The sequence below is a fragment of the Pongo pygmaeus genome, chromosome 1 (genome assembly GCF_028885625.2).
Source record: "Pongo pygmaeus isolate AG05252 chromosome 1, NHGRI_mPonPyg2-v2.0_pri, whole genome shotgun sequence".
Lineage (NCBI taxonomy): Eukaryota > Metazoa > Chordata > Mammalia > Primates > Hominidae > Pongo > Pongo pygmaeus.
Window position 1 is genome coordinate 84252758 of NC_072373.2, and position 16000 is coordinate 84268757.

The window sequence follows — 16000 nt, forward strand, 5'->3', positions numbered from 1 at the left end:
AAGAGGGATAACTGACACTCCAGGATCCTGGAATCTAGAGGTGTAAACAGCTAAGCATGACACAAGAGAATGACTGCTACAGAAAACCAGTAAAGGGAGTATTACTTAATTCAGTTTGGCAGATGCTTAAAAACACCAACCATGACACTGGGCACTGGGTTAACACATATGAGTCAGACCTAAACATACAAGCTCCCTAAAGTCAGGGCCCTTCTCTAATGCACTGCTGTGTTCCCAGCACCTCACAAGTGTCTGACACACTATAAGTAATCAACACACATTTACTGAACGAATGGCTGAATGAACGAAGACATGGACCTTTTCTTTCAGGAGCAGGAAGGGGTGGTAGCTTCAAAAACTGCAATTTGTGACCTGGATCAAAGAAGCAGTAAGGGCCAGGTGCAGTGGCTCACGCCTGTAATCCCAGCACTTTGGGAGGCTGATTGGGGGTGGATCACCTGAGGTCAGGAGTTCGAGAACAGCCTGGCCAACATGGTGAAATCCCCATCTCTTCTAAAAATACAAAAATTAGCTGGGTGTGGTGGTGGGCGCCTGTAATCCCAGCTACTCGGGAGGCTTAGGCACGAGAACTGCTTGAACCTAGGAGGCGGAGGATGCAGTGAGCCGAGATGGTGCCATTGCACTCCAGCCTGGGTGACAAGAGCAAAACTCCATCTCAAAAAAAAAAAAAAAAAAAAAAAAAAAAGCAGCAGCAGCAGTAGGATTTTGCTAGGCTCATGGAGATTTTTATATTCATTTTATATATATATATATATACACACACACACACATGTGCACACACAAATATATATCTCCTGTACAAGGCTGTTACTAGAGTCACACAGATATTGGTCAAACACTACCTTGACTCTAGCAGGTTATCAAGAAACAGTTGATAGGAGAGGTAGCAATGTATGGAGAGGGCTTTCCGTGGTGCTGGGAATAATCTATGTTCACCATATGATAATTCATTGAACTGTGCATTTAGAATTTATACATTTTGCTAGGTGTTCTATTAGTAATTAAAAGATTTTTTTAAAAAGATGCTAATAAACTGTTTTTTCCCCTAACTACCTACTACAAAACAAGAGACCTTAACTCCTTCAGGAAAAAGGCACAACTTAACTACAGGAAAGGATAGCTAAGGCCTACAGACAGCTGGTAACACAAGAATAACAAATTTGAAAGGTCGACCCAGGAAGAGGGGTGCCCAATATCTGACTAGTTATGGGTCTTATCAGCAAAGAAGTAATAACTCACATTAGTCAGTGGGACTCAAACTATAAGGCTCCTTATCACTATCAATGCCTCCATTCCTGGACCCTGTCAGGCACAGATGCCAGGGAGCCGTGCTGGCTAGAACTGGACAGCAAGACTGACCAAAGACATACTGGAGGGACAAGTTCAAGGGATCGACTGCACCACATGCTGACTATGGTCAATAGCAATGTATTGTATACTTGAAAATTGCCAAGAGAGTAGACTTCAATTGTTCTCACCACAAAATAATGACTAAGTGAGGTAACAGATATGCTAATTAACCTGATTTAACCATTCCACAATGTATACATACATTAAAACATTAATGTGCACACTATAAATATATTTTCATTTGTCAATTAAAATCAATGAATAACTATTTAAAAACATTTTTAAAGGCTGACCAGGCCGGGCATGGTGGTTCATGCCTGTATTCCCAGCACTTTGGGAGGCCAATGCCAGGGGATAACTTGAGGTCAGGAATTCGAGACCAGCCTGGCCAACATGGTGAAACCCCGTCTCTACTAAAAATACAACAAATAGCCGGGCATGGTGGCACACGCCTGTAGTCCCAGCTACTTGGAGGCTGAGGCAGGAGAACTGCTTGAACCCGGCAGAGGCTGCAGTGGGCTGAGATCGCGCCACACTCCAGCCTGGGCAACACAGCAGGACTCTGTCTGGGGAGGGGGCCGGGGTGGGGGAAGGCTGGCCAACCAGCCTGTTCTGACAGCACATCTGCACAGAACATGAATCATGGTACCAGCAAGTGACCGGCCCACTGCAGAAGCATTGCTATGTATATACCTCTGCATACATTTTATCGTTTAATCCTAACACCTCTCCAAACCAGACATCATCTCCTTTTCACAGATGTAGGAATAGGTTCAGAAGAGACAGATTAAAAGTGGCCAAACAGGGATGTTAACACAAGCCTGGCTGACTCCAAAACCCACGCACGTTCTCCACTCCATCAAGCTTCCTGGGCTTATCTCAACAAGGAAGCATTTTCTGAACAAACCAGGGATCCTCAATCCTAACTTGAAGTGGAGACATTATAAAGCTTCAATTCTATCACACCAAAAAAACACCTTAAACTCCACCAAGACCCAGCAAGCAGAGCCTCATGGCAGGCTAGGACTGAGTTCTTCCCAGAAGACAGGTCCAAAACACAAGCTTTTCCACCTTAACAATGGATGTCTCCTGACCCCTTCCTCCAGAAACCAAATGGCCAATCTGATGCCCACTTCAGCTTGTGTCCTCCCTCTGTAGTCAGACAAGGAGGGCTCACTCGGCTTGCATTTCCTTCCTGAAGAGTATTCACTACCTCTCTTGTTCAAACACTATGTATCACTCAATATTCTATTCCTTCTGCTCTCAAATGTTTACTTTCTCTACAAAACGAGGTAGAGAAAAATGTAGCCACCGACTAATCAAAAAAGCATATTTTACCTCAATTAAAAAAAAAACATTGAGTTAAACAAAATAGGTGACAGTTCTTTAAGAGCTTGACAATAAGAATTTAAAGTTAAAAGTTTAAGTCACTCTCTGATTTTTTTTTCTTTCTTTCTTTTTTTTTTTTTTTTTTTTTTTTTTGAGACGAAGTCTCGCTCTGTCATCCAGGCTGGAGTGCAGTGGCGCAATCTTGGCTCACTGCAATCTCCACCTCCCTGGTTCAAGTGATTCTCCTGCCTCAGCTTCCCAAGTAGCTGAGATTACAGGCACCCACCACCATGCCCAGCTAATTTTTGTATTTTTAGTAGAGATGGGATTTCACCATATTGGTCAGGCTGGTCTCGACCTCCTGACCTCAGATGACCTGCCCATCCCGGCCTCCCAAAGTGCTGTGATTACATGCATGAGCCACCGCACCCAGTCTGATTTTTTTTTTTAATGCACCACTAAACAGGCACCTAAGCCATCTAGCATGCACACTTACAAGACCAAGCTCAGTGACTGACAACGTGCCAGCAATCTTATCCAGGTGATGGTAGCCCAAGAGGAAATACAAATGTGAACAGCAAAGGGACAGCTATCCACATCCCCCAGCAACACGTTTAATGTTAAAACTAGTATTAGAAGCAGTAACTGAGCAAAGTAACTCATTCTTCAACCATTCAACAGATATTTGAGTGTCTAATGTTTACAATTTTAAATAGAGTGATCATGAGAAGGAGACACGTGAGCAACACTTGAAGGAGGGAAGGTGGTTAACGATACTGATATCAAGAGACGCCCTGGCAGAATGAACAGCCAGTGCAAAGGACCCATCTCTAGGGCCCTCCCGATCTTGTTGTGGACTTAATTTACTAGGAGTAAAATGGGAAGCCACTGCAGGGTTGTATCAGAGCAGGGAACTATCCAGCTTTCATTTTCACAGGATCACTCTGGCTGTCATGAGAATAGAATGTGTATACAAAGAAAGAAGAGGGAGATGGGTCAGGAGACAACTGCAATGATGCAACCGACATGATGACGACCTGGACCAGGGTAGAAGCAAAGGAGTGGAAGGAAAAGTGCTCAGGCTGCAAATATGTTGTGAAGGCAGGGCCAACAGGATTTCCTAAGGGAATGGATCCAAGTGACTTAACGATTATGAATGCAAACATGTTTGAAGACTATAGTCCAAAGTCAACACTCTTACCAGCCCATTCTTCATAAGCTCTCTCTAGACAGCCTAAGAGGCTACAGAAGAAATAAAGAGTAGTCAAGGATAACCCCGAGGTTTTAGGCCTGAGCAACTAGAAAGATGAAGCCGTCATCAACTGAGATGGTGAAGGTTAAAGATTGAGCATGTTTAAGGGGTGAGATGAGGAGTTCAATATTGGAAATGTTGAGATTCCTATGATACACGAAGTTTGAAAAAAAAAAACCTTAATATTTGGTTATTCTACAAACATTTGAGAACCTCCTCATCCTTCCTGTTTTTGGACATGTGTTAGCTTCAGGCAATAGTGAGGTAAAACAAAGTCCCTGATCCTGAGAGCTCAGTCTAGAGAAGGCAGACTAAACAAGCAAGGACCACACACGGCAAGGGAAAAAAATTCTGCAACTGAGGTCTGTTTAGGATGCTTTAGCAACATAGAAGAGGAGGCCCAAAAAGAGCAAAAGAGCAACACCTGCAAAGGCTTGAAAGTGACAGTAAGCATACTGAAGGGTCCCGGGACCTTCAGGAAATCTAACCGGTATCCAGTTGAGATGAACGTTAGCAAACGGCAGGGGATGTCAGTCTTTCAGAACCCCACCAAAGAAAGCTTGCAAATGACTACCACTTACACAGGTTCAGATTCAAGAAGTACTTTGTGTGACCAGTGGTAACAATTACAGGATACTCAAGGCTAGTTACAGAACTGTGAAAACGTAAGGGCTTGTAAGGACCCTCTTCTGTAGATGAATATACAGATACTTAATAAGTAAGTGGCAACAGTGGGCTGGAATACAAGGGCTGTGGTTTGAAAGTGTCCTCCAAAGTTCACATGTTGAAAACTTGATGCCCAATGTGGCAGTGTTGGGAAGTGGGGCCTGATGGGAGGTGTTTGGATCTTGGAGGCACCACCCTCATGAACTGGATTAATGCCATTATCATGGGAGCAGATTCGTTATGACAGGGGTGGGTTCCTTATAAAAGGAAACTCTTGTTTGAACCTTTTGTGCATGAGGACACACACTTCCCTCCCCCTCCTCTCCTCCTGCCCTTCTGCCTTCCAGGACGGGATGACCATGACACAGCAAAAAGGCCAGGTGTCAGACGCTCAATCTTGGACTTCTTAGCCTCCAGAACTGTGAGAAATAAATTTCTGTTCATTATCAGGTATTCTGCTATAGCAGTACAAGACAGACTAAGACACCAAGCTACCTAAATCAGTTGTCTTCAAACTAGGGTACATGAAAACTTCCTGAGCCACATGAAAGCAAGCACACCCTTTCTCAATCAGGCTTCTCCCACTTTACAAAATAAAGGCCCGTCACCCCTCCATTCTGAATCCATGCAAAAAGGTGATCCAAAATACTCGAGCTGATACTGGAAGATGAATGACTTAATGACTGAATAACAATTCGTTTTACAAGTCTGGAGGTTTCCGGTTTTCATGCTTTCTACAAAATTAGAGGAGATGAATGGCAAGCTAGTTGATTCAAAAAATCCACTGTATTTTGACATATAATTTCAAAGGTAAAAACTGAGTCTGAGTGACCTTGATATAACAATATTCTGTCCATTTCCATCTACTTATTTATGTCAACAGGGTTCCTTAAAGCTCAGATCTATACAAATGAAAAATATTATTCTAGTATTAAACAGTAATTATCCACAGAATCATCAAATAATTGGGGGTGGAAGGCTCTATCTCATCAAGATGCTTTCTTCAAAAAAATGTATAATATATCCATTTTTTTTTTTTTTTTTTTGAGACGGAGTCTTGCGCTTGTCTCCCAGGCTGGAGTGCAGTGGCGCAATCTCGGCTCACTGCAACCTCTACCTCCTGGGTTCAAGCGATTCTCCTGCCTCAGCCTCCAGAGTAGCTGGGATTACAGGCACCAGCCACCACGCCCAGCTAATTTTTTGATTTTTAGTAGAGATGGGGTTTCCACATGTTGGCCAGGCTGGTCTTGAACTCCTGACCTTAGGTAATCCGCCTGCCTGGGCCTCTCAAAGTGATGGGATTACAGGCGTGAGCCACCACACCCGGCAGTATCCATTTGTTTTGATGAATTTTATACTAATAAGTACAGTAGTAATGCAATCCAAAAGAAATAAATACTTAGATTCATGAGAACAAGAAATAAAATTTTAATGTATACTTCTGTCACGTGTGATAGAACGACCAATAAAATATTTTCAAGCATAAAAATAAATGAAATTAAATTAATATTTTGCAGGGGAAGTGGAACTGAAATATGATTGAGGAAAAAAGAAAAATGAACACTTCTGACACAAATTAAGAGCTTGTTCATCTATATGTTTTAAAATGTATGACAACAGGTCAAATTATTACAGATTTAGAGCCCATCAGATACATTTAAAAGAAAAATGAAACAATTGTTGTTTTTAAGTGTATATTTATAATATATCAGAAATTACTTCCTTTTCAACTCTTTACTTATAATGAAAAAAACTGATGTCAAAAATATGTGATGGTGCCCAGTACAGTGGCTCTTGCCTTGTAGTCCCAGCACCTTGGGAGGCCAAGACAGGACGACTGCTTGAGGCCAGGAGTTCATGCCAGCCTGGGCAACATAGTGAGACACAGTCTCTAAAATAATAATAATAATAATAACTAATTTTAAAAATACATATTTTTACAACATATAAAAATATATATTTTATAACATATAAAATGTATAATATTTTATAACATATAAGAATATATATATAATATGTGCAAAATGGGATGAAGAATTCTCCAAAATTCTCTTAGTGGTTATGAATGCAAAAATGTCTTTTAGACCATAGTCCAAAATCAGCACTGTTATCAGCCCATTCTATCACAAGCTTTCTCTAGACAGCCTAGGAGACTAGAAGCCTGTGAAGGGCAAAGACAGCGCTCATCTCCACTCTCAGGGAAAAGCAATCCCAGAGACATAGAACTTTGGACTTATAGAGAGGACAGGCGAGGGAAAGCAGAGCACGCTAGCTGAGATGACAAAACAGCCCTTGCTCCCTGCTAGTCAGCCAAAAAAAAAAAGGTAAAAATGTCAGACCAAATAGCATACTTACGGGCTGAATAAAGAAATAAAGAAGCACAACTCTACAACCCACACGAAATTTTTATGTTTCTGCCCTGTATGTACCAGGCAAAATTCTTACCAAACACTACATGGGACAGGAAGAAAAAGTACTGCTTGCTGGTCACCTGTCCCATAGAGTACTGAAGGTTAAGTGTGGGCATTCACAGAAATACTGACACTTTTCCTGTAGTTTCACAGGGAGAAACCAAGTAAAAACAACTGCTCTAAAAAAAACAAAAAAAGAAAGAAAAAAACCCATGTTATGGAAAGAGTATTGCTAATAGCGAGTTGGCAAAGCAAACTGAATTTTTCAGAGTTGTCACTTTCTCTCATTGTTCAAAATTCTCAGGCATACATTTAGAACCACTGCCCCCTCATCCAATCAAATTACCGCTTATGAGGCCTGAAAGCCTAATGCTGGAGGGCTTTATATGGGTCTTTGTATTTTTCAGGTTATTATATTAAATTGTCTACTAATTGTACTTTTTTTGTTTTTTCTGAGATAAGGTCTTGCTCTGTTGCCCAGGTTGGATTGCAATGGTGGGACTAAGGGCTCACTCCAGCCTCAACCTCCCAGGGCTCACGCAATCCTCCCACTTGAGCCTCCCAAGTAGCTGGGACTACAGGATGAAAATTTTTTAGCTCGTTTTAAGGAAAAGCCATAGCATAACTGGAGGATGGGAATATCATGATTTAGTAAGTACTACAAAATGCTGACTTTCCTCTACTTGGATCTTTTTAGAGGTAACTTTTTCAAATATGATAATCATTAAATAAAAATTCAGAAGACCAAACTTAGAACAAAACCTTCAGTCTTGAATGATTACCAAAACTAACACCACCAAGGTCATCCAAGACTCACCAAGTATTAAACAAGACTTTTAAAAATAAAACGCCTTTCAATCTTCAGTCACAAATAAAAAATATTTTAGTATCAAAAGATTTTATACCATTAAAGAAATTATGTTTCTAAATGTTTCCTTTTTCCCATTTTTTATTCCTACTTTGTATGTCATAATTATATATGGGTTATGCTTATATATTTTATATATATGATGAAAAGATCAAATGCTTTCATGACAAATCAGCTTAATGACTGAAATGGTTTAATGGACACGAAAGCATACAGACATATGCATACACACTCACATATAAAAGTATACTCTCAACCCTTTTTTATTGATTTTAAAATACTGAAATACAAGTCTAAGATTTAGAGACCATAAGTAGTTCCAACAGCACCATCACAGAGCCCACTAGCAAAAAAGGTCAGGTCTTCAGCAGTGAAATTCCCAAAGACAATCTGTCTCCATCACAGAACCTCATAAAAGCAAGATTTGAAGAAATGACACGAAAGCAAATGCTATGTAGTGAACTGGTAGGTGACCACAGACAGAGTGAGCATCAGAAACCATACTTCAAAGACACTCAAGGAACAAAGAAGAAATACAGCCTGAGGAAAGGCAGCAGGATAGGAACTACTGGAGGCAGCCGGACCCAGGGTTTCTTCTTCATTCTACCAGACATCATGCTAGGCATGGCTCAGTGAACAAGCAGGAGATTCTCAGGCAGAGCAGACAGCAAATGCGGACATCCTTGGCTGGGGGAAAGCCTGCCACGCCAAGAGTGGGTGTGGCTGGACTAGCTAGAGTAAGGGGGAAAGGGAAGGGGGTCCGAAGGGCCAGATCACACCAGGCCTTCCCAGCCATGGCAGCAGTTTGAGGTGACGGGAAACACACAATGCCATCTCTGAGAAAAACAGCAAAAGGACCAAACCAGCCCCACAGTCCTGGGAACACCTGACAGGAAGGTGTGGAATACATGATCTGGCTGGATGGGGATGGCGACCAAGGTTCCAGAACAGGGCAGTGGGCGCTGACATGGGTCCAGAGCACATTCTGAAGCATTCCAAAAGCAGATGCTGACTCACGGCCAAGCTGCACTGAGGTGGCAGTCCACACCTCAGAGGGGACAGCATCTCCTCTCTTATCCTATATTGGTCACACACAGGCCAACCTCCCTAAAAACACTCACAGGAAGAGGCCACTGCTTGTGGAGAAAGTTCAAAACAGGTACAGATTTTAAGAAAAAAAACCAGCCGGGCACAGAGGCTCATGCCTGTAATCTCAGCACTTTGGGAGGCTGAGGCGGATCATGAGGTCAGAAGATGAGACCAGCCTGGCCAACACGGTGAAACCCCGTCTCCACTAAAAATACAAAAATTAGCCAGACATTGTGGTGGGCACCTGTAATCCCAGCTACTTGGGAGGCAGAGGCAGGAGAATCGGAGGGGTTGTAGTGAGCCAAGTTCACACCCCTGCACTCCAGCCTGGGTGACAGAGCAAGGCTCTGTCCCAAAAATAAATAAAAAATAAAAAATAAAACCCTAGATCCTAATCCCAGTCCTACCACTAAGTCAAAAGTTCCCCTAACCTCATCTTTCATTGTCATCTACCAGTAGGGAAGACACGTGCCTGACTTCAAAGGGAATAGACAATCAAATGCTTTAATGATAAAGTGACTTGGTGATAAAAACAGTGGAAGAAATTTATAAACAGTAAACTGCTAAGGACAGAGACCTTCTCTCATGGTTCCTTAAATCCTTATTTCCCCTCAATCCCAAGCACTTAAACAGGTTAAGTAAGAAAAAGTATTCTCTCACAGAACACATACTCTATGGGAAGAAGCAGTCAACAAATAAGCATAAGACAAGAAAGATATGGTAAGTCTACGGAAGCAGAAGAGAGAAAAAATAATTCTCATTAAGGAAATGGGTAACAAAGCTCCCTCAAGAAAGTATTAACAGAGCTGAGCCTTAAAAAGACTAAAGACCATTACAAAAAGAAGACCACTGAGCAAAAATGTAAGTGAAGGCAGTTCAGTAAGATGGTCTGTGTGCATTTGGCTGTGTAGAAAAATAAGGCCGGGCACAGTGGCTCATGCATGTAATCCCAACGCTTCGGGAGGCCAAGGCAGGCAGATCACCTGAGGTCAGGAGTTTGAGACCAGCCCGGCCAACATGGTGAAACCCCCACCTCTATTAAAAATACAAAAAAACCAGCCAGGCCTGGTGGCACATGCCTATAATCCCAGCTACTCGGGAGGCTGAGGCAGGAGAATTGCTTGAACCTGGGAGGTGGAGGTTGCAGTAAGCCAAGATGGCACCACTGCATTCCAGCCTGAGTGACAGAGTGAGATTCCATCTCAATAAAAAATAAAATAAAAAATAAAAATAATAGCCTGGGACCATATTCAGGGGCCAAGGGGATTTGTACTGTACTGAAGTGTTTGACCTGTACTGAGCAGTGGGGAGTTACCTAAGGTTTCCAAAAAGGAAAATGGCACAACCAGAGCTATTCCTAAGGAAGACCACTCTGATGGCAGTGTAATGGAGCAGATTTTTCTCATTTCAGAGGCTATTTTAGTTGTCCAATGAAGAGGTCACAGAACAAGGAACAGGCAAAGATGAAAAGGAAACAGAATGGCACCTAAAAGTCACAGATATACATGCAGGCAAAGAAGTTTAGCCTGGGTTTTTTTCCCCCTTTTAGTGTTATTACTACACCTATCCTTTAGGGGGAAATATGAGAATCTGGTTTGGTTTGGTTTTGAGATGGGGTCTTGCTATGTTGCCCAGTCTGGAGTACAGTGGCACCATCAAAGCTCACTGCAGCCTCCAAGTCCTAGGCTCAAGCCATCCTCCTGCCTCAGCCTCCTGAGAAGCTGGTGGCACAAACCACCATACATGGCTAATTTTTATTTTTTCGTAGAGACGGGGTCTCTCTCTGTCGCCCAGGCTGGTTTTGAAGCCATCCTCCTTCCTTGGCCTCCCAAAGTGCTGGGACTAGAGGTGCGAGCCACCGTACTCAGCCATAATCTTTTTTGGTTTTTGTTCGAGACAGGTCTTGCTCTGTCACCCAGGCTGGAGTGTAGTGGCACAATCACAGCTCACTGCAGCCTCGACCTCCCATACTCAAGCATTCCTCCCACCTCAGCCTCTAGACCTGCACCACCGCACCTGGATAATTTTATTTTTTGTAGAGAACAAGTCTCACCATGTTGCCCAAGCTGAGAATCTGGTTTTTAACATAGGTCAAAATAACTTTCTCAACCCACCACAATTTTCATTTTATACAGACGGGGTCTCACTATGTTGCTCAGGCTGGTCTCAAACTCCCGGGCTCAAGCAATCCTCCTGTCTCTGCCTCCCAAAATGCTAGGATTACAGGCGTGAGCCACCAGGCCCAGTCTTGGACTTTTTTAATAACAAAAATATCAATAATCTTAAAGGATGACAAACTATCAAATCATTCGTATGTCAAAAATGTACAAACAAGCTTGGGCAACATGGTGACCTATCTCTACAAAAAATAAAGATTGCCGGGGGCAGTGGCGCACGCCTGTAATCCCAGCACTTTGGGAGGCCGAGGCGGGCGGATCACGAGGTCAGGAGATTGAGACCATCCTGGTTAACATGGTGAAACCCCGTGTTTACTGAAAATACAAAAAAATTGGCCAGGCATGGTGGCGGGCACCTGTAGTCCCAGCTACTTGGGAGGCTGAGGCAGAAGAATGGCATGAACCCGGGAGGCGGAGCTTGCAGTGAGCCGAGATCGTGCCACTGCACTCCAGCCTGGGCAACAGAGCAAGACTCTGTCTCAAAAAAATAATAATAAAAAAAATAAAGATTAAAAAGCCAGCCCAGGTAGTGGCTCACACCTGTAATCCCAGCACTTTGGGAGGCAGAGGCGGGCGGATCACTTAAGTCTAGGCATTTGAGATCAGCCTGGCAACATGGCAAAACCCCTTCTCTACAAAAAAAAAAAAAATTAGTCGGGCATGATGGTGCAAGCCTGTAGTCTCAGCTACTCTGGAGGCTGAAGTGGGAGGATCACTTGAGCCCGAGAGGCGAAGGGTACAGTAAGCCAAGATCTCACCACGGCACTCCAGCCTGGGCAAGACTGAGACCCTGTCTCAAAAACAAAACAAAACAAACAAACAAAAAAATTAGCCAGTCGTGATAGTGCCAGCCTGTAGTGCCAGTTACTCCAGGTTGAGGCTGAGGCTGCAGTGAGCCGTGACAGCGCCACTTAACTCTGGGCTAGGTGGAAATGCCAGACCTTGTCTCAAAAATTAAATTATTAAATAAAAATGTACAACATGCTTTGAAAACTGCAGAAAAACAGACCCTTTCTTTCTTGGGAGTTTCTACACTCTTCCTCCTGGATGAAAAATAGCAGAGAATTAGCTACTCCCATATTGGCTCACCACTATTCCCATCCCACACTTTACCCAAGTAACACCAAAAGCTTGATTACCAAGTTAGAACAGGTGACGACTGAGAAACACACAAGAAGAACAGAGTTATTCACCTTTCAGGGTCGCAGTTTTCACCCTCATGGTAACTAACTTATTTAGATGATTACCAAGATCATTTTGTTTCTAAAAGCTCATATGCAAGTTTAAGCCTCCTCCCCACTTTAGGAGGACTGGACTTCAGCTTAAAATTTTGACCCCACTACATGCCAAGCAGGCATTGTGCTAAGGAGGGCTGGGAAAACAGCCATGAACAACAACAACAAAAAATGCTTCCAATCCAACAGGAATATGCCAGAAGAGCAAGAATAATTCTAAAAGAACAGGTAAAGCTTCCTGAAAGGGCTAGCATTCTGGTTTTGCTTTGAATTACTAGTATGTCATAGTAAAGAACACATTCAAAAATTACAAATTTTTTTTAAAAGCCTTCAACCAGGGAGCACACAGAACAGAAACTTCAGGACCTAAAGCAGGCCGATTCCTAACCCTGGGAGCTAGGGACGAGATCAACTTCATCAATAAAGAAGTCCAGCAGTTCCAGCCGCCGTGTCTGGCTGGGCTCCTTGCGCTAAAGTAGTCCACACCAGGAGGGAAAAATGTAAAACCAAAATGGAGGAGGGGCTACTGACGAGTCGGTTCGGGAGCTAAAACCTCGTGGCTCTTTCCTCATGGCGCCAACCAGCCTTCCTGCTCTGCTCTCCCCAGCCGGGGGAAGCATCATCCTGCCTCTCCAAACCAGCACCCAGCACCCAGCTCTCAGGATCCCTTGAGGAACCTGTGCTCCAAATGAAGTTGGAGGGTGTTAAACGGTGGGAAAAACAAGTAGCCACATCTTAAAAGCTGTTAGGGGAGCAAAGAAAGAACCATCTGGGAGGACTCCACCCTTCTCCACCTGCAGAAAAAAACCCCGGGTAAAGCTAGGAAGTTATTTCCCTTGTCTCTCCTTGCCTTGCTGATAAAACAAAGGAAACAGGCTCCTAAGAGGGTCAGACACCCATACGATGACCCCCTTCCGTGGATCCAAGACGCGTACGTCCCGGACACCGAAGAGCATGGAGCCAGTACAACTTTCTCATTGAAGCCGACCACGTTTCCTCTTACAACCTTAAAAAACAAAAGCCCCTACTATTATCGTTTCATTGATGTCACGGCACCTATTTGGCTCTCAGACTTTTACCCGGAAACCCCTGTAATCCCCAGCCCTTGCGCGCAGCCCCACACGGGGGTCCCCTTCCCCAGGATGCCGCCTCGCGCGTTCCCGCCACCCTCGCCCTCCCGGCCGCGCTTCCCGGCTCGCTCCGCCCTCGGCACCAGGCTGCGCCGCGGGGCGAGCACGTCTGCGCCAGACCGGGGCTTGGGGGGGGGGGTCCATCGGGGGTTCGTGGGGGATCCTGCGGAAAGCCCTCTCCCCCGACACTGGACTTGCAAAACAATAAGCATCCGCTTCCCTGCCCTTCCCCCATAGGACCCCGGCCACGAGTTATTAACGCGGGGGGAGAAAAGCGAGGGGAGCACTCCCGCCCTGCGATCGTGGCCGCGTACCCCCAGAACCTCCAAGGCCCGAGTCTTCGCCCGCCCCCGCCGCAGCGCCCCCAGGCCGCGCCGGGCGCACTCGGCGCTGGAGCGCGGCCGGGAGCGGAGGCGCGCGGGCCACGCGGTGGCTGCAGCAACTGACACGGCCCACGGCCGCCGGCCACATGCGCCGCTCGGGGACAGGAGCCGGGAAGGGAGCGCGGCTCCGGGCCCCGCCGTACCTTGCCGCTAGCCGTTCCCCCGCTGACGCCTATAAGGAAGGGCTCGCCGCCGTTGGGCTGCTGGTGGTTCTGCAGGGTCTGCTCGCTGTCCCCGGCCATGGTTCGCGCCGCCCCTCCTCCCGCTGCCTGTGCGAACGGACGCACGCTCGCCGCCCGCGCCCGCGTCGGACTCCCTCCGCTTTCCGCAGCCGCCGCTGGGCGCTGCCGGGGCTGAGGTCGCTGCCGCTCGCCTGCGAGCCGCTCGGAGCCCGGTGATGGGGCTGGGTTTCCCGGAGGAGCCAAGAGCCTTCCTTTGCCCGCAGCGGCTGGTCCGGTTTACATCCCAGGCAGAGGTCAGCGTGATGCTGCTGCTCCAATCCGGGCGGGCAGCGCGCTGCTATTCGCCGAGGCGGAGGCGGCGAGGCGTCTGGCCCCAGCCTCCGCCCCTCCCGGGCCCCGCCGCCGCCCGAGGTCTCTGCGAAAGGTGTGAGCCCGACCTTCCCTCCCACCCGCCCGGTTAACCCTTTTTCCGGACGCGCCCTAGCGGACCCTGGGAGAAAGAGGCTGTTCTGTATTTTAATTTGGTATGCTACCACCTATTTCAGAAGGGATAAAAAGCTTGAAAGAAATAATAGGCAGATTAAATAAGAAGGAATGGCCCAGGTTTGAGAAGCAAAATTTGAACAAAAAGATTAGGGTGGAACAAAGAGTTAATGTCATTTACCCATTATCCAAGCTAAAAACTTGTGTTTCCAAAAAATGAGTGTTTTTTTTCCTTCTCCCTTTCGCCAAGATAATATGTCAGCCGCTGGCTTTAGATATTTCCTGTCTTGGAAACCCCCCAGCGCCATCCTTTTTAGCAGGCCTGTCCTCATGCGACTCTCTAGAGAAGGGCAATTTGAGGGGCTTATCTGAAGGGTGCCCTCCATTGGAAAAGCAATTCCCTTCTAAACCGCAGTATCTCAAATCCCATACACTGAGCTTCCTATGGAGTTAGGGTATCTGAAAACATACTGACATTTTGATCCATTAATACCTTCAATTGAACCGGTTTTCCAGAGATTGGCAATCAGTCACTTAGAAAGGCAGTTTCAGACTCCACCTCTGGAGCCAGATTTCTGCATTCACTTCCAGGTCCCTGAGCAAGTTACTTAATCTCTCTGTGCTTCAGTGTTCTCATCTGTTAAATGGGAATAATAATGGCAATTACATCCCAGGATTTTTCTGAGAATTAAATGAATTAGTATATGTAAAGTTCTCAGAACAGTGCTGGTACAGTCTAGCCCCGGTATTAGTGTTTGAAGAGAAAAGGTCTCTAAAGCGCTGAAACTGGAAAGAAAAGTTTTGCTGGGACACACCTGAGAGAGGCAGGACTAGCCTAGTAACTTCCAGTCTCTTCTCCTGTGAACTTGGGACTAGTATCAATGAGCTGATGGGGCCTACAATCTAAAACAGAATTTACGTTAATAGCATTATGTTTTGAAACTTAGTAAATTACCTTAAATTGAAAATTATTTTGAAAAAAATAATTTTCTCTCAAGTCAGGGAAATCAAGGCTGCAGTGAGCCATGATCTCCCCACTGCACTCCAGCCTGGTCAGCAGAGCCAGAGCCCGTGTCAAAAAACAAAAACAAAAACAAAACAAAACAAAAGGACACCAGAAAACACAAACTTTTTTTCACTTTTAAATTACAGTTGACACTTGAACAACGCTGGTTCAAACTGTGAGGTTCATTTTTATGCAGTTTTTTTTTTTTTAACCAAAGGCAGATGGAAAATACAGTATTTGTGCAGGTTCCTCAGGGCTGACTGTGGGACTTCATGTGTGGATTTGGTCCTGGTCCTGGGACCAGTCCCTCCGCATATATCTAGGGATGACTGTATTTTATGTCACCATGTAACACCAAACTCGGTAGCAGCTCAGACAGGAAACAAAGATGGGGAGAGTGGCCACTACCTGGTACCCA

At 45.1% G+C, this 16000-nt stretch overlaps 1 protein-coding gene across 1 annotated transcript in view; it reads right to left on the reverse strand.

Moving 5' to 3' along the window:
* Positions 1–14507, reverse strand: part of UCK2 (uridine-cytidine kinase 2) — an 84120-nt gene extending 69613 nt beyond the window's left edge. The window contains exon 1 of the mRNA XM_054438099.2: positions 14055–14507. Within this exon, the coding sequence (XP_054294074.1) occupies positions 14055–14153 (99 nt within the window). The 5' untranslated portion in view covers positions 14154–14507. The remainder of the gene's footprint in view (positions 1–14054) is intronic.
* Between the last annotated feature and the right edge of the window lie 1493 nt (positions 14508–16000).